Genomic DNA, 18046 nt, shown 5'->3' with positions numbered 1-18046 from the left:
TTCTTTCTCTTAAAGATCTGCAGCAGTTTCTTCATCGAGATATGATGTTTGTGAATGTATATATTGTCGCAAGATTCAAAGAAAAGTAGGCAATTCAAAACAGGATTTGGTTTCCGAGTATCCTCTGTCAGCTTACAGAATCAAGAATATGGATAATCCTGATGAAACTTAATAGTTAGATCCTGATGAAACTTAAAAATTAGGATAACCAACTCTATGGTCCAATTAAGAGTATGCAGTTGGAAAATGCTGTATACTCTTATGTAGTTCAATTCTAATGTGAGTAGTTATGTGTATTCTTGATTGATTCTGCTAACAGATTTATGCTCAGAGCAGACACCCATTTATTTGGACGGACAGATATTTCACCAGCAGGGATTCTACCTAGTACTTAATCTTGAGTAGATTTTCAAGTTTCTAAAATCGTCAATTGCATTCATATCATTATTGGATCAATTCCCTGTTGTGTTGTGACGAGATGTTTGGGGGGCTTTACCTTTCTATCTTTTTGGCCATTTCTTGAATGAATGAATGCATATTGCTGATGGGAAATACATGTTGTTGATGGGATTACCAGCCTGCCTTGATTGGTTTTTAGGCAAAAGACGCAACCTTTAAGCCTAGCCAACTTGCTTGAGTGGTAATCCCAATTGGGGGAACAGTCCATAAAACTCTACGATTTTGGTTAATGAAATAGCTGGAGTCTGGAGAGCCAAATGATTTTTCAGTCTACTTTCTTTTGTTGGTTGTCTATGTGAAATGCAAAAAGAGTCAAAAAGCATAAGACCAATTGATTTTCCTTTTGCTTATTGACCAACAGCATTGAATTTCTAGAATCACTGCTTACAGTACTGCTGGATGAAAAACATGTGGATGCCGCAAGTTCCATATTAAATGCTTTGATCACTCTCTTAACCATGAACAATATTGAATGGTGGATAACTTTCATCAAACTTTTGGTCATATTTCCAGCACCTTGTCAATCCAATGAAGTGAAATGAGAATGGTGTATTTGAAGAAAAATTAATTAACTCACAGGTTCAGTTGGGGCTAAAAGTAATTATCCAGTGACATTTTATCCAAAGATCTTTGCTTTTCATCACATCCAAAGACCCTTTCTGTAGAGAAAGAAGACAACAGCAAGTAACAATCTATATTTGTATTAAAAAAAGAAAACAATTGTTTGTTCCCAAAAAGAGGAAAAAAAAAAGTAACAGCTACAGGTGAAAATTAAATTGAAGTACAAACAAATTGACTTTATAAAGGGGGTGAAGAAAAGAAAGACGAGTGGACTTTAGCTTCTCATGATCTCTACCCTGGGTTTCAATTCTAAGTGCAGATTCTGAAGACAGGCGGTGGGTTTACTACAATTTCAAGGCCAAAAAGTTCAGAGAATCAAATGATTCAAGCTGCATTAAAAACCATGGCTGCAATTTACTTTACTCTCTTTTATCTTCTTCCAGATCACCATTTAACGCTCCATTGTTGCTTTGCACTGGTCTAGGTTCGGGCACGCTTCTTACATCCTTTGAAGCCATTGGGGATGGTTTTATGAGTGTCAACGAAGTTTCATCCTTGTCAAACTCTTCATTTACGTCTTCAGAATAAGCATACCTGTTGAAGAGTCAAAATATTGAACACTGATAATTAAGAGCTCAATAAGTTCAGAAAATTAGAAGCACATTCTGTGAAGCGTGAAGCATGAACCCTCTGACTATATATTTCAAGAGCAATTACAGTTCATATGAGCGACATCAAAAGACTTAGTGCTCCTTTTGGCATCTTGATTTTGTACTGAAAATAACCAACAAGGCTTCCAATCCTATTTGTCACCTCACCATCAAACACCCAGCTACCTCACACTTCAGTCTAATATACAACTGAATGCATTCATCATTCCACCGGTAGCTAGATATTATCTTTTTCTGCACCGTGATTTCTTATGTGAGCTAGCAGGGCTAGCCTTATTTCAGTTATTACAGGATGCATAGAAGAGTGCATTTCAGAAGAAACTCCAGAAAAAATATAAAAAATTGATGCAACTGTATAAAATGGTAAATGGAAAAGGAGAATAGAGGAAACAAAGAATTGGGGTAGTCTGGCCTCATACCGCATTGAGTTCTGAGAAGGTGCCCAAAGAGCACAGATAACACATAAGAGAGAGAATGACAGGATTTGCCAAAAAGCAGGGATGATCCAAGCATTCTGCCACTTCTCATTGTAAATATCATTTGACTTGAAATAGAGCTGCAATTAGAAAGTATAAAATTTGTATGAAGTAACAACTCGATGTGAATTACAGAGGAGGCAAGAATAAGATAGATCTAAATTGGTCTACTTTACATTCTTTATAGCTATTTTTGCCAAAACTTGAAAAGCTAATAATTATACAAAATTTAGCTACTTCTCTTGCTTTCATTTGCTCATAACCAAATGGTTGTGCATGGTTCATGTCTTTACTGGAATTTTTAGTTAAACTTAGCAGCCTACTGATAAAAAAGCGAAATGACATAGGAGATAAATTAGCCTTGAAGTTTGCAGTAACATAATCAGTATTTGATCCATATTACCTCATAGCATATCCAACCAACAGACACAATAACAGCTACTGCCAAAGCATTTGTGAACTTCCGGTAAATATCCAGCTTAGTCATCATCCTCCTAGCCTGTCACGTCATATCAGCAGTTAAGTAAAACACCTAACTTTATCCTTCAAAACAACAACAAAATGAATGAGGTAGCTGAAGTACACATCCTGGAGAATGCAGCTAGTACCTGGAGTTTATTTAATGTTGAAGAGAGCGAGGTAAAAATCCACAAAATGAAGAAAGCATCCAAGATGGCCACAGGAAGAACCAGAAATAATCTGGCCTTTCCTGAAAGATCGCTGACCGCACCAACATTCTCTACCAATTCTAGCACTTCAGATGCCAAAAAGAAGGTCCCTCCAAGCATGATCACCTTTGACGTAAGACCACCTAAGGTGGGTCTTACAACACCATAGCCCATGGCAACCATTAGGATGATAACACGTGCAACTGTACGTTTAACAGTACCAAAGGTGACTGCCCATGCAGTGATTCCCATTGGCCTGACTCCAGTCTCATTGAATTCAGCATACTCAAAATACCAAAGAGCCATCTCAAACATTCCTAGTGTTATCACCAATGTTATGCAGTTATGCAGATGAAGAACTTCTCTCCAAAATCTTGCATACTGTGAGAACCAGAATAACCCGAGTATCACAAAAGCAAGGGACATAAACCCATAGAAATTCATCAGTGGTGCCATTCTACCAGGCAAATAGCCAGTAGGATTTTTCCAAATACTTTTGCCCTCTACAACCAAGTCTTTCAGATTCAAATCACAGTGAATGAAGTACAAGTTATACATCCCTGTTTTAGTGATTTGTATTGAATTTGACGGCAATGTTGCCTCTACCTCATCTACTTCAAATTTGATGCCAAACACCTGAGGCCAGCTCGGATCCTTTGTGGAAGGCCGGTGGATGACTTCTCCTTGTGTACAAACACCCAACTTTGAGAGATCTGCTGTGCAACAGACAGCTCTTTGACCTCCATAGGCTGAACCCCCAATTGTCTCTCTATCCTCAACCTCAAAAACAAGGGCTTGGATCAACCCTGAACTGAAATTGGAATTGTCGATGGATCTTCGAAATGTGATCTTCTCGAAACTGGTTTGATATTACCACATAAGAAGAGAGTCAAGAAGATCAAATCATGTTCAGTGTTAACTACTGAATAAATAACAAAAGATGAAAAAGTTAAACACATAAAACAATGAGATAGCAATTCCAAAGCCAATCAACAGCTTTGAACCAGAAGTCAGATGCAGTACTCATAGCTTACATTATATAGTTGTGCTGCTAAGATTATAAAAAATTAACTCACATTCCACTAATTTTGACTAAGTAAGATATAGCATTCAGACTTCATCAATGCAAAAGGGATTTTCAATTATGTTTATTAGAGGTGTAAAGAAAATGCACATCTAGTTCCCTAACTCATATTTATACACTTGAATTAAAAAAAGAAAGAGCTAACAAGTGTCTCTATGTGCATTTAAATGACATTATTGTCATAACAGATGCTTACATCAAAACTAGACGACAATCAATTTGAACAAAAATTCAATGAAATTCAATGATTTACTCTCTAAGCAGTCAAATATTTCCTCCTTTTGCAATTCCCCAGTCTTATCAAAACTTTCAGCTCATAACCAAATGACCATCAATAAACCCACCCAAAAAAAAAAAAATCAACAACAAAATCACAATTTCTTCCACTTAAAGCCCCATTAAATATACTCAGAAATCAAGATTCATATGAAAAAGAGTCTGAAACTTAACTTACCGAATGTAAGAATCTCCGTTGTTAGCAGCGGTTTCATTGACATGAGCATCAGAGAAAGAAGAGTAAATCCCTTCACTGCCGGCATGCACAACAAAAGCATTCCCTTTGCTGACAAATTTATCTCCTTTATACTCGTGCACTGAAGCTTCACTTACGCACACCAACATTAAGCCCAAAAACAACAACAACAGAACCACTGATTGATTCATCTTCACAGGCATTGTGGTCACCAACTGAGAGAGTTTATGACTGTGGGTACGCGTCTGTTTTGCTGGATCCGCTCTGCTCAGCAGCTGATGTGAACAAACTGTGAGAGGAGGAGACAGGTGCGAATGAGATCTTGGGTTTGAGTGTTTTGGTCAGAGAGCGAGAGAGAGTGTGTGTGTGAGCGAAGAAGCTTGTATATTGGTTAATTTTCAAAATTTACCTTTTAATTTGCCAAGCCAACAAATAGATCCATGTTTCTACTTCTTGTCTCTCTTTTTTTCCTTTTTTTTAGGAAAAAAAAAGGTTTGGATGTGATGAAAATTCTCAAGATCTCTCCTGTTAAATACTAATATTTATTTTTATTATCATTTGAGCTCATTTTATTATGTATATACGTTACATTCACGATTAATAGAGTATACTAAAAAATATCATTGATAATTTTTAATTTATTAATCCCTCCACTAGAAATAAATAATATAAGTATGATAATATCATTTTAGTAGGAGTGACAACTGAATTGTTTAGGTTTGAGAATTGAAGATCACTTTCAATTTGAAGCGAGGTTCCAAAAAATGAATCAAGATTTCAAAAATAAAAAATAAGGAAATGACATTTGTCCACTACTAGATTTATTATGACCATAATTTTATCAGCCTTAACAAACTGGGCTAGAAATTCAGGAAAAATGATTTAAAATAGCGAATGACATAAAGTTATTTGCTAGTTTCAATTATTGTTCCTAGAGGCATAAAATTAAAAGCATGCAACTCATTATTATTTGTTAATAGAACTAGATAATAGACTATGGCACAGGTATGGATTTGAGATGAATGGGTAAGTTTATGAACTTATTTACTATTTTTTTAAATTATAGGTACTATTTGATAATTTCGTTTAATTTAATATTAACGGCACGAGAAATACGTCCGTTCGTGGCGTGGGCCACGGTGTGGGCGCGTTCGCAGAAAGAGAAAACTAACAGCTGTAACAACAACAGTAAGGGACGCGCGTAGATGTAACAAACAATTAACGTATCCTTTATATTTTGGATTGGAGCCAAAATTTTGAGAAGCGAGAATCTTAAGATTGAGAGTGTAGAGTATGAGTGGGAGTATGTTATTTATTTATATTGAAATAGAAGTATGGAATGAAGATCATAATTTAATTTATGTATTTATTTTATCTTAGATTGGGAGTAAATAGTTTCAAATTATAATTTTATCTTTATTTAAAGAATTATAGTTTTTAATTACAAACTTAATAAAAATATATATTTAATGAATAAATATTTATTTTATTATATTTGTAAATTTATAATAATGATTAATATTCTTAATTATGTACATCATAATTTTTTATTAATTTTAATTTTAATTAAATAAATTAAAAATTATTGATAAGGGCAATATAAATGAAACAGTTTTACTATTAACATAGTACGAAATTAATATTTTCTTATAATAAACTATTTATTAGTATTAATTATTAATATTAAATAAATATATTACTATTATTTTTAAATAAATATAATAATATTATATTTTCAAATAAAGATGGTATATAGTAATCTTATTAATTCTCTATTAATATAATAATATTATTTTTAAGTAATTTAAACTTAGAATCAAACCAAATTATTATTTAGGTAAATATAATAATATTATTTAAATAAATATAATATTATTTAAATATTTATTAAATTTAATTATAGTAAATTTAATAAAAGGAGGGTAAAAAAGAAGGGTAAATATAAAATGAAAAATTATTTTATTTAATATAATTATATTAAATTTAAATATTATTATATAAAATAATAATATAATATTATTTAGCACAAAATTAATATTTTCTTAGAATAAACTATTTATTATTATTAATTATTAATATTAATAAATAAATATAATAATATTATATTTTCAAATGAAGATAGCATATAGTAATATTTATTAATTCTCTATTACTATAATAATATTATTTTTAAGTAATTTTAACTTAGAATCAATGCAAATTATTATTTAGTTAAATATAATAATATTATTAAAATAAATATAATATTATTTATTTTATTTTATTAAATTAAATAAGAAAAATGGTAGAAATGAGAGAGATGGGAGTGGATCCCCATGGGAGTCTCACTCCCACTCCTCATTCTAAAAATGAGTGGGATCCACAGAGTGTGATTTCCAATCATTCTCTAAATTGATGAAGTAAACACTGGAGTGGGAGAAATACACACTCCTCACTCCCACTCTGGCAAGTAAACGCAGCCTAAGATAATTGGGCGAAATGGGGAAACAGGGAAGGCTAATGGGGCCGCTTATGGTTGATGGTATATTAGAGGCCAGGGCCCAAGGCCCAAAGTTCTCAGAATGATTCGAAATAATTCTTCACGTAATCTTACGCACTTGACTTGATCAAAAGACGTTTGTTATTAAGTTTTCGGATGATTCGATTATGAAAAAGCAAATGTTTGTAAGATTGTATTAGCTTGGAATTGATGTCATCTGTGAATGTTTTCACTGCCTTCACTGCATAAAATTCTCTGAATTCAGAAAAAAAAAAAAGTGGATTAAGCGTACCTAATCTTGAGAGTATAAAGCGATGAAACCAGTACCAACTGCAAATTGCAAATCATACATAGTACAAGCATTCTTGACTAATAATATTACAAAGATTTGCCAGGGAGCATCGAATGCTAATCAATTCTCCTGCACCACCAACCGCTTAATATTTTGCGAAACATTGGGTGCACGATGCATGCTAGTCCAGATCCAGAAACTCCATTCTTTTCCGCATTGAACCTTTAAGATCTGATGCCTCCCTCTCTGCTTTCTGAGCCTGAAGAAGTTACAATGCCGGTAGTTAATAGTAAGTCCATGTCAAGACAATAAAGTTCAGAGTACATGCCATCTCTTTGTCTTTTCTGGATTATATTATGTAAAGTGCTTATAACTACTGCTCTTCTGCGAGCAAACACATTAAAAACAAAGATTAACGAATATGTATACAAGTATTTGTTGTGTATGACTCTTATAGTAGTGGGTTTTATTAGTAAGATCCCTAAGGATGGTAAAAGAGATTTGGGGTTCAAATCCATTCACACCAGAGTATTTAAAGGGTTTGGTTTTCATTAATGCAAACATCAGTGTGAATTCACAAAATCACACTGCATAGAGACACATCCCACTGCATAATCCTGTGGAGTCACCGTGTCACAAACTCATGTCTATGTCAAATGTCATACAATTGGCTGTTAAAAAATGCAATCAATCGAACTGTCATTTAAAATTATCAAAATATGTTAATTATGTGAAGCAAGAAGAATTGAATGGTTATTGACCGACCCATTATCTCATATCTCATGGTCAATAGACAACACCGCTTATGCAATGAAAGAAATAATAATGAAAAAAAAAGGGCACTTACTCTTTTAATTTCAGCAACTGAAACATGGGTCAGATGTGGAGGAAGCTCATCCCTCTCCAAGTCCTAAAAAGACACATTCAAATCTTAAGAGGTTACAAGGGAGTGCGTATCCAAGAAAATATTCATAGTGACTGGGCAAACCAACAAAAAGTCATACCAGCTCACCAATTAAAACAACATTCTCCCCACGAATTACATACAGGCCTAAAGGAATGTCACAATAAAGGTCACCAACAATAACTCTCTCACATGCACCCTCAAGGACAGCATTGGCTGAATAGAACAAAGATAAAAATGTCAAAAACTCTGAGGGAACATTAGTTTGTGAAATCCTAAAAAAATGAAATGTATTAGTGCAAGGAAAGAGAAAAACTGTACCAAATTGATCAAAGGAACAAAGTGTCCCCATAAGCTTTCGCCCATCGCGAAGCAGTACAAGCAATTTCTCTGCAGAATAACAAGTGTAAGAAAGAAAACAAAGTGCTCCAACCCACAATCGGAGAGTATGGCTAGATACAAGAGCTACACAACTAGCAATGACCAACAAAATAAACACAATACACAGTTTAACACATTTATGTACTGATAACTTTGGAAGGAATGGTGATTAAACTGTTTACACAGTAAAAAACTATTAACATCAATGCGCTATCACATATTACAGAATAAGCACAGAAATTTGAAACTGGGAAAAAGTACTGTACTTTGCTTCCTTTCCCTCCTAACTCGTACATCCATAAATTGAAAAGTTCAACACCAAATTATGGAATGTTTGTAAAGGATTATAGATCAAAACCCAGAATTTTCAAGCACAAGCAATCTATAAGCACACACAAACATATGTCCATATAAAGGTGATGGGAAGAACATAAACAACACGATTGAAACAAAGATACATGCTATACTATACATAAAAACCAATAATTCCATAACCCAATTGCATAACGGACATGTATAATCACTCGAAGTTGAGACCTTGAGAGCAATTCAAATTTATTTGAACACGCATAAGAGAATATGAGAGCTTACTGTCTAAATAACTGGCAAGAGAAGTAGAGAGGTAGACATCATCTGGCCCTGCCCAAGACATTGATTTCTTTTATGAGCTCTAACTTTATTTTCGGTATCTCAAAAACAACCGAAAATCTTCCAAAGCACCAAATCAAAAATTGCATTGGCTGCTCAAAATTCTCTCTTTTTTCCCACCACCACTACACTTACTCCTTTCTATAATCAATCAAAAAAACTTCCCAATTTTTTTTTTAAAGGCGGCCCCAATATAAGAACTCAAATGATAATTAGCACAGACCCGAAAAATTACCACTTTATATTAGAAAAAGATCGGAACCCCAATTATTTGACAACGTAAAAAATAATAACTTTAACTGGAAATCTTCGAATTTGCTACAACTTGATCGAACCCAAAACAAGAATTCCAAATTATAACAAACGTTGATAGCTAAATTCTCAAAGGAAGCCTACTTCGTCGAGAAATTTTCCAAATTGAAGGAACACAAAACCCTAGAATCTGATTCTTTTAAAACAAATAAATTAAATTTTTTGGCCTCTTCCGGATTGAAGGAGCAAAAAGCGAAAAAAAAAATATAAAACTTAGATCCAATCGGAACCGGAAGAGAGAGGAAACAAGGGAGGGATTGAAAATTGAGACGACTGGGTGATGCGAGGGCAAGCGAGAGACGGTGCGGGAAAATCATTTAGGGGTAAAGTGGGGATTTGGCGGGATTCTTTTTTAGCAAGTATTTTGAGCTTTATTAAGGAATTGGATTATGATGTGATCAAAAGAGGGTACAATTGTGGTATCGTGTCATAGTTGTATTAGTTGTTAGATCCACTCAAATGAGTAGGGTCCATTTGAATAAGTGAGAATCTAACGATTGGGTGTAACTGTGACACGGTACCACAGTTGCACTACAGTTTTATCCTCAAAAAAATTTATTATTAAGAGCAATAATTAAGATACATGTTAAATAATATTTTTTTTAATCAGTTAAATTAATATAAACAAGCTGGCTTAATAAATAATAAATCATGTCAGCAGCTCAATCAACCTATTTTGGGTGTCATTGCTTGCTTGCTAAGTGTTGGATATAAATTGTGCGTGTAGATTGATTATTGAACAAGATTAGATAGATTATTGAACATGATTATCATTATCTATCGATTTTTTTAATTTTTTTAACGTCAATCATCATTGATTTCAGCCCCTGATAATAATGCTTACGCATAGCATCACTAGCAAAACATCTTCACAATTTTGATTAAGTCCAATCAGCAAGTGTATAAACTTTTATTAACCTGAAACTATTCTTACAGGGACTGTAGCTTAGCAAAAAAGTATACAAATTAAACGACAGGATTTTTTTTCCCTTAAAAAGAGAGAGAGAGAGAGAGATTATCTCGAGACAATTAATGTCCAGCAATATAATAATTTGGCGACATTTCAGAACATGAGGTGCACTGTGTGTCATTCACAGATACAACCATGAAAAAAAAAAAAAAAAAAAAAAGCACCGTGGACAGAATAGAACTTCACTAGCAGATTAATTTACATCATAATCCCAGCAATGTACCTGCAAAGACAACAACATTATATTATTGTGTAAGTTACTGAAATTAATTAAATGACAAAAATATATCAGAAAGTATGATTAACAATTACCCTTTTTTTAAGTGAAATGATGTGGGAAGAGATAAAAGGGGCAGATTTTATATCTCCAGAACAATATCTGCAATCGTAGAATAATTTCATAAAATTAGTTATCAGATTAGTGAAACCAACCACATATGCTATTAAAATTTATTTAATGAAAATCGCTAAAACAGTGAACTTACATTCTGAATCTGTCTTCACCCACTTACATCCTTCTTTATTTTTCCCCTGTAATTTTTCCCTGTCATCTTCAGTTCCATTCTTATTATTAGACGCTTGCTTAGTGTCCTCTAAATATTTCTTCATTGATGGTGCTCTTGATGCATTCTGTGGGTTCATTTTCTTGTGCAGCATTATCCTCAGGAACTGCAAGATATGTGCATTAGTTATACATGTTTCACAAAAGTCGGATATTAATTGGTAAATTCTCTTGGGTTGATACAGAGGCTTCGGAGTTGGAATCCTGCTCATTTAGATAGAAAAATAAAAATTAAAAGTTTAGATGACTGTTTACTTACTCTTTCCATTCTCGATTCTTGAAGCGAATCTCTCAAACTTGGCTGAGGTGCAAATCCACTTCTACAAACAAACATTTTCTTGAGAAGAAAAGAAATGGATTTTTTCCCAATGGCTTTCTTGCTACTATCAGCTCGAATGTCTTTGCATCTACCAAGTATAACACTAATCGTTCGATCAATATCTTCATCTTTAATGTCTTGATTATCATGATCTTTATTATGATGATCATCTGATATTTCATTGCAAATTGCATTGCTGATTCTCCTGTCAACTTCCAAGCTTGAAGGGCAATTAAGGAATCTATCCAACGGAAGGCTTGCGACTTTTTTTTCTTTATCCAAATTCGGTTTCCTCCTCAGGAGTTTAGTCAATTCTTTCTCAAATTTCCCAATTTCTTCGGGAGTGAAATCCTGTAAATCTATCGATGAAGATGCTTCTTCCTGGTCATCTTGAATATTTTGGATCTCTGAATCATTGTTGCCTTTATTATTGTTTATTTCAGGATTGTTACCAAATGTTCCAATTGCTAGCAATCCACGAGGCCAGTCATTGAATTCTTCGCGTGGCTCTTGTTTCTTATTACGATCTAAAACACAAGTTGACACACAAAATATATGCACATATGAGTAATCAAAAAAGAAGTACATGCTTCACTTCATTATCATGAAACAAAATGAAAAGATCAAAAGAACCCACCATACCAAAGTACTGCATTTGGCAAATAAATAATTAAAATTGTTTTGACAGAAGAGATAAGAGAGAATGCTTACAGGAAGCTGGAGCTGCATTTGGTTTTTTGTTGCTCTCTTGTTTGCTACTGAGCTTATTTTGCATCCACCCAAAGAGCTGCCATATCAAACAAATTATTAATCAAAAACTCTCACAAATTAAAAGGATAGATATATAATGCATGCAAATTAACGATTGATCTCTCTCACTCACTAACACACAATCATAAACACTCACCTTCATTTTGAGATAGAGCGAAAGAATGAGATTCTTGGCTTCTTTTTTGGGTCTCAAATCGAAAGGAGCTTTTTGATGATAAATACCAAAGGGTGGTGGGAAAGTGCTTGGAAAAGCCAAGGTGATAAAAAGCAAGAGCTTAATATAGCCAATGAAAAGTGAAGCTTCGAAGTTATAAAACAAAGAAATGGATATCAGTCAGCATTGATGAATTTTATGGCCGTATTCTTAAGATTTTTCTCCAGAGAGAAAGCTGGTTCAAGTTCCCAAACACGGCCTTAAGCATAAACGCTAGCTAATTTCAGCACTACTTATATTCTTCTTTGTGTATGTACATTCATACATTCAACCTTTATTCTTCTTTGTGTATGTACATATATACATTCAACCTTTATTCTTCTCTTTTCTACAAGTAATACATCCATCCCAAATCCCACTAAACAAAAAGACATTCTTTTTATAATTTTATAATGTCCATAAAATAAACACATGGGGTGTGAGAATTCTCCGGGGTTGATTTTCTGGAACATACATTGGCCTCGTGACACTGTTAGATCTTTGAATCTAAATGCTGAATTCAAGACAAAATTAGCTAATAAAATCAATCTCTATACATATGCTATATCATATCGAATGGTTACAGAGGTGACACATATTGCTCCAAAGACAGCTTGGTCTCCACTTGTTATATAATATCTCCTTGTGCAACGTAGCTTTTTAATTTCCTGCTAATTCCTTAATACATCATAACTTGCTCGGTTGTTTTCACTATCTAGGTTCATATCTTGTACTATAGGATTTGCTTCAATTACGCATTAGGTAAGGCATGTATGGGTTGCTATTGGTGCTAACTAGATCAATTAGTAAAATCATTTAGATTTTAAAAAAAAAAAGGATGTTTGAAGCTCAAATCTTCGTTCATATGGGTGATCACGAGAAGGATTAATTTGATTACCATTAGGCTTAAAAGGAATAGTACGTGTTGCGTATTATTTGTTATTTGTGCAAAACTCTATTTGGAGCATATATTATATTACCCCTTTTTTTCTTTTTTTTTTAATGTTATTTTAAGAGACAGAGAAAGCATCAAGAACAATACAAACACAAAAGCCGCAAAAATAAGACTAGGCAGCATGGAGTGGCAAATTAAAGAAATGAATTAGTTGGATGGATGGGGTCATAATGTATGTATTGGAGTACAGGAGGAGAGATATGGAAGAAGAATATATCTTATTTTTCACCGACCTAATCAGCTTCATCACCTGCCCCCAAATTGTAGGCGGTAGGCCTGGCACCACTGTTCTTTTAAGATCCAAATTAAATTAAAGAGCAACTCTTTCCAAGCACATCTAACATGTGTAAGAAAAATCGGAACAATAAATCCCACAATTTTAGTGATTAATTATCAATAACGACTGCGAGTCAAGAAGTTAATGTGCCTAACTCATATTAAAATATTAGTTTATAAATTTATTTAGTCTAAGAAACTAGTCTCATGAGCTTATATCAGAATACCTTCCTAACAAAAACTATGTCAAAATTCTTGTATTTGGACAAATTTCCTTGGTTATTTTTTTATTTGATGGGGAAGATCTGGGATCTCATTCCAAGAGATTGCCAACTGTCTTTAATTCATAAGCACCAAGAAATAAAGTACTGGGAAGCTAAGAAAATATATATGTATCTTGGATATCAAAGAACTGACGACCAGAGAAATTAAATTAACTGTTGTTGGAATATACATATGGTCAAAACAAATCTCTCTTGGCTGCAGAAACACGAAATTCAGTAAGCTAGCTGCAAATCCCTCGTGCTGAGTATTTTGATGCTATCGTCTTCTTTCATCAAGTATATTAAACAGTTGCCACTTCGGCCTTGGTCCAAGTGGTGCGCTGCTGCCCTCACGCTTGTGAGGGCAGCGGTTCAATCCCCCACAAAAATATTGTGGGGGCTAAAACATTTATAACTTCTTCTTTCTTGCGAAATGTAAGTGAAGTGGGGGCATTCCTCGTTCGTCTGTAAGAATAATTTATCTGAGCATAGATTTCATAGAATTTAATGTAATCATATATAAGTCCTAGTTATGTATATTTGATTGTAAATATCAGTGTACTATTGTGATAACAGTTGTAAATATTTGTAAAATCTATGCAATTCAGTAATCTGGTATGTAACCAGTATTAAAAAAAAAAGTATATTCAACAGTTTTGCAGTGATTAAATTTGAGTTAAATTGTGATAATGATTAATTATGATAACGTGCATCGATACAATAAGATTTCAATTGAAGGTATAGAAGTGTACTGCAAAAGTAAATTGGAACATTGCAAGAAATGTATTGGTCCTCTAGTCCATCTTAGATCATGGCAGTTGGCAACGTGTCGAGACAAAAATAGATCCCATCATCTCTTGTCGGTCCAACACGTGTCCCAAAGGGGTCGGGTTGACTTCTCAGCTCTTCTATATATGATGCATAAATTAATCACCAAACCGATAATCACGAGATCGAAGTTGTTTAATATTCATCTTAATAATAAGCTCCAAAGGTTATATTTGTCTTGCTAATTTCTAGATCTCCCTCTCCTCTCTATTTCTTAAACAGGATCAGCTTCCTATATAATCAAAATTATCTTTATATATATATATATGAGAAGATTATGAATTACAAAAGATGAAGATTAAAAATGGGTTTGGGTTATTGGACCACATTGAACCAACGTGTGAGTGAGCTGCCAACACTCCATGCATGCATACTGTTGGAGGCTTCAATTATATGAGAATTTCGAACGCGTTATTTTATTATGTGGTTTCTAAAGTTTTACGTTGCTTAATTTGTGTGATTAAGCATGCATGCACGTCAATAACAGTACTATTAGTGAATAATGAACTAAAATGTTCTTTGATTCTTGTGTGTGTGTGTGTGTGTGTATAGAGTACGAAAATTAACCAACAATTTCCCTGTTCCCGGATGATCAAATGATAGACTTGTAAAGTCTACAATCTTAAATATTTGAATTTTATTTGAACAAAACACTAAAAATTAATTATCACACTAAAAATGGAATAATTATTGTTTCTTACTATCAAAGAAAATTGCATAATCTCAATCTAGTAATTTATTTTGACATAAAATTCAATAGTTGAATATTATCGTTAAGCCGAATCAACCCGAATTTCGTTTACATATATGAAAAGCAGAATCAAAATAATCATATGTTCTCAACTGAAACTTCCGATATACGAGTGATTATTTATCTTCAAAAATAAGGATCGAATCTCTCGTTATTAAAGCAAAAAAAGAAGAAAATTACCCGATTATATCTTACATATTAAATACCAAATAATTAGAAATATCTTCTATCGAACAACGTCACAAAGTTCGTCATAGCAATGTACATGATAAATTTTTTTAACAATTTATTTATTAAAAAAAAAATCTCGAGATGCATGTGAAGAGAAATGAAATGTAATAAAAAGGGGAGTCGAGAATACACAAATTCACACCCACCAAGATGAAAAGAAAAGAAAAAGGCATGTGGGTGATCGCATCTACTAGATGTCTAGGGTTTGTGAATGAAGCTTAATATTGCATGGCTTACTATATTTGGAACGCGTTTCACTCTGGCCAAGAGCCCAAGACCCTTAAACTAAGCATTTGCGTGACGTGGACGAAGGTGGGGGCTATCATGGTTTTTGGGCTAACTGTTACTCTTAGCTCGACTTTTATTGTATCTTCTTTAATTAGTTTGACTAGTAATTGATTATTAAAGGACGTTGTTTTGCATTAAAATTAAGCAAGTGTTTAGTACACTTCATGCAACAAATTAATTAATTACGTGTGTTAGTAATTAAGAGTTACTTGTACGTAATGTTGTTGTTGAATTTTTACCTTTTCGTTTTAGGTTCTATTTGAATTGAGATGTTTTAACTTTTAAGTTACAATCGTTGCAAAAAAAAAAAAATTATAATTATGAAATAAAAGTTAATATAATTTAGTAAATATAATTTTTAAATAATAATTTTAACAAAATTATTAAAAATATAATAGGTTTTTTATTATATAAATAAAAATCATATTAACATAACTTTCAATATACAACAAATATTATTTATCAAATACTTTAGTGCTATACTTTTTAAGTTACATTTATCTAACTTTAATTCTAAATAAGGCCTTAAGCTTTTGGGTAAAGTCATTTTTCTTTTATTCGATTTTTCCATGTGTACATGCAAGTATCTTTTCCTATAATTTTATGATTTCAATTTGGTAATTAATAATAATAACAATAATAATAATAATAATAATAATAATAATAATAATAATAATAATAATAATAATAATAATAATAATAATAATACTTATCTTTATTATCATCGTGGGCCCTCGTTAATCATCGACTCGAGATATTGTTAATGGAAGCTTTTTTTTTTTTTTTTTTTTTTTCTGTTCCTTCATAATACTCTCTCCAAAAAGTATATTTAAGGACTCGAGTTGTATGAGCTGCCGAGTCCACGCTCCACACAGCAAGTGAAAGATTACTTGATCTACATTTTAAGTTTTGAGTTTGAATATAATGTTAGAGATTTAAACTTTTGTATAAATTCATTTGATATTAAAATTAACAAAACAAAATCTACACAATCAGTTTATAAACAAGTAATTTGCACGTGACAATTTATGACTTTAGTGTTAGGCCAATTAAAAAAAAATTTGTTGGTTTTCATTTAAGTAATCACACAAATCATTCAAGTTTTTAATAATTGAAAACAGCCTAAAATTATGTAAATTTTTAATTTGATTAGTTTATAGCTTCAACACTATTCATGAGTATTATAAGATCGATTCACTTATATAATCTTGCACTATACAATTGGTGATGTTGACAACTACTATTATTACAAAAAGGATGGCAATATTTCTACCCTTGAAATTATGTAAACCCACCTCTTTGAAAAAATAATTATAAAAAATTAAAATTATTGTTAATAATTTCAAATAAAAAATTTGAATAATCAATCAATTAAATCCTCATTAATTATCTAAACTTAGGGCACAAGAACATGTTTTGAATAATTTGGTTTACTTTATGTTATAAAGGTCAAATAGTCAAATTAAAATTATGTTAAAACAACATAAGGGATTAACAATGGCCAAGAGGGATTAGGATTCTTTCAGCATTTCCGAGCTTTTAAATATCTTATGCTATATGTCATGTAGTAATAGTACAATAATAGAATTTAACTTTTTTATATTTTAAATTTATTAATCACCAATCAACACGTAAATTTTGCTCAAAAAAAATTCAGATTAGGAGAAGATCTTGATCTGAACCAAGAGACCAATGTAAAGAAATTAAGAAATAGACCTAATTGATTAATTGTTTAAATTTTTTCTTTATTTTCAGTTTTTAAAAGATAATGTGAATTTTTAAATAGATTAGATTTACAAAATTGGTTGGCCACTCTTAAAAAATGGCCAGTATATTGTGTATAGATTCTTTAATTCCTCCGAAATTGTTGTAAGGTTCATGCTTTTGATTTGCACCACTAACCGTCTGTGAACTAATTGATAAAAATCCAAATTGTCACATGCCTCGACATATAATCAGGGCACCAAATTTCCGTAATCACCTTTTGACCCTTGTTAAACAGTCGTGCTCACCTGCATTGAGCTTAAACATATACAGACGACAGATCGTATTTATTATGAGTTTCGATGGAACTTGCAAGCCATTTTTATCAAAATGACGAGTCGTTTACAGCTAATGATACCAAACGTCATGACGCCCAACATTAATTCTTTGCCTCAACAATTTTCTTTGATTAAAAGATTTTGCTACCCAAAGCATAAATGGCAACATCTAGGAGAAATTTGATGCGTT

General features: G+C 32.6%; 3 protein-coding genes across 3 annotated transcripts; all 3 read right to left on the bottom strand.

The window, feature by feature from the left end:
* Nucleotides 1-1220: 1220 nt before the first annotated feature.
* On the bottom strand, nucleotides 1221-4798 carry LOC18036515 (transmembrane protein 87A). Its single transcript, XM_006426639.2, has 5 exons — nucleotides 4374-4798; nucleotides 2776-3694; nucleotides 2571-2666; nucleotides 2111-2247; nucleotides 1221-1614 (listed from the first exon to the last, which is right to left on the bottom strand). Exons 1-5 carry the CDS (start codon nucleotides 4592-4594, stop codon nucleotides 1440-1442), a joined length of 1548 nt encoding a protein of 515 aa, XP_006426702.1. The 5' UTR covers nucleotides 4595-4798; the 3' UTR covers nucleotides 1221-1439.
* Nucleotides 4799-7182: 2384 nt separating this feature from the next.
* LOC18036510 (sm-like protein LSM1B) lies at nucleotides 7183-9757 on the bottom strand. The gene is made up of 5 exons (XM_006426638.2): nucleotides 9039-9757; nucleotides 8388-8456; nucleotides 8167-8282; nucleotides 8010-8072; nucleotides 7183-7421 (listed from the first exon to the last, which is right to left on the bottom strand). The coding sequence occupies exons 1-5, from the start codon at nucleotides 9097-9099 to the stop codon at nucleotides 7344-7346; spliced, it is 387 nt and encodes a 128-aa protein (XP_006426701.1). The 5' UTR covers nucleotides 9100-9757; the 3' UTR covers nucleotides 7183-7343.
* Nucleotides 9758-10696: 939 nt separating this feature from the next.
* LOC18036509 lies at nucleotides 10697-12260 on the bottom strand. Its single transcript, XM_024180966.1, has 5 exons — nucleotides 12166-12260; nucleotides 11970-12045; nucleotides 11199-11785; nucleotides 10863-11046; nucleotides 10697-10756 (listed from the first exon to the last, which is right to left on the bottom strand). The coding sequence occupies exons 1-5, from the start codon at nucleotides 12169-12171 to the stop codon at nucleotides 10737-10739; spliced, it is 873 nt and encodes a 290-aa protein (XP_024036734.1). The 5' UTR covers nucleotides 12172-12260; the 3' UTR covers nucleotides 10697-10736.
* Between the last annotated feature and the right edge of the window lie 5786 nt (nucleotides 12261-18046).

This window comes from Citrus clementina, unplaced genomic scaffold (assembly GCF_000493195.1).
Source record: "Citrus clementina cultivar Clemenules unplaced genomic scaffold, Citrus_clementina_v1.0 scaffold_7, whole genome shotgun sequence".
In the NCBI taxonomy this organism is placed as follows: Eukaryota; Viridiplantae; Streptophyta; class Magnoliopsida; order Sapindales; family Rutaceae; genus Citrus; species Citrus x clementina.
This window is presented reverse-complemented; position numbering and strand designations above follow the sequence as displayed.

What these genes read in the sequence shown, in the direction of transcription:
- LOC18036509 (XM_024180966.1), bottom strand. An exon ending in AAATGCAGCTCCAGCTTCCT is followed by an intron (nt 11,786 to 11,969) that starts GTAAGCATTCTC and finishes CTTGTGTTTTAG; the next exon opens with ATCGTAATAAGAAACAAGAG. An exon ending in GGTGAAGACAGATTCAGAAT is followed by an intron (nt 10,757 to 10,862) that starts GTAAGTTCACTG and finishes CTACGATTGCAG; the next exon opens with ATATTGTTCTGGAGATATAA.
- LOC18036510 (XM_006426638.2), bottom strand. Translation starts at nt 9,099, where the DNA reads ATGTCTTGGGCAGGGCCAGATGATGTCTACCTCTCTACTTCTCTTGCC. An exon ending in TCTTGCCAGTTATTTAGACA is followed by an intron (nt 8,457 to 9,038) that starts GTAAGCTCTCAT and finishes GTTATTCTGCAG; the next exon opens with AGAAATTGCTTGTACTGCTT. An exon ending in TTGTTTTAATTGGTGAGCTG is followed by an intron (nt 8,073 to 8,166) that starts GTATGACTTTTT and finishes GTGTCTTTTTAG; the next exon opens with GACTTGGAGAGGGATGAGCT.
- LOC18036515 (XM_006426639.2), bottom strand. Translation starts at nt 4,594, where the DNA reads ATGCCTGTGAAGATGAATCAATCAGTGGTTCTGTTGTTGTTGTTTTTG. An exon ending in TTGGTTGGATATGCTATGAG is followed by an intron (nt 2,248 to 2,570) that starts GTAATATGGATC and finishes TTCTAATTGCAG; the next exon opens with CTCTATTTCAAGTCAAATGA. An exon ending in CCTTCTCAGAACTCAATGCG is followed by an intron (nt 1,615 to 2,110) that starts GTATGAGGCCAG and finishes ACTCTTCAACAG; the next exon opens with GTATGCTTATTCTGAAGACG.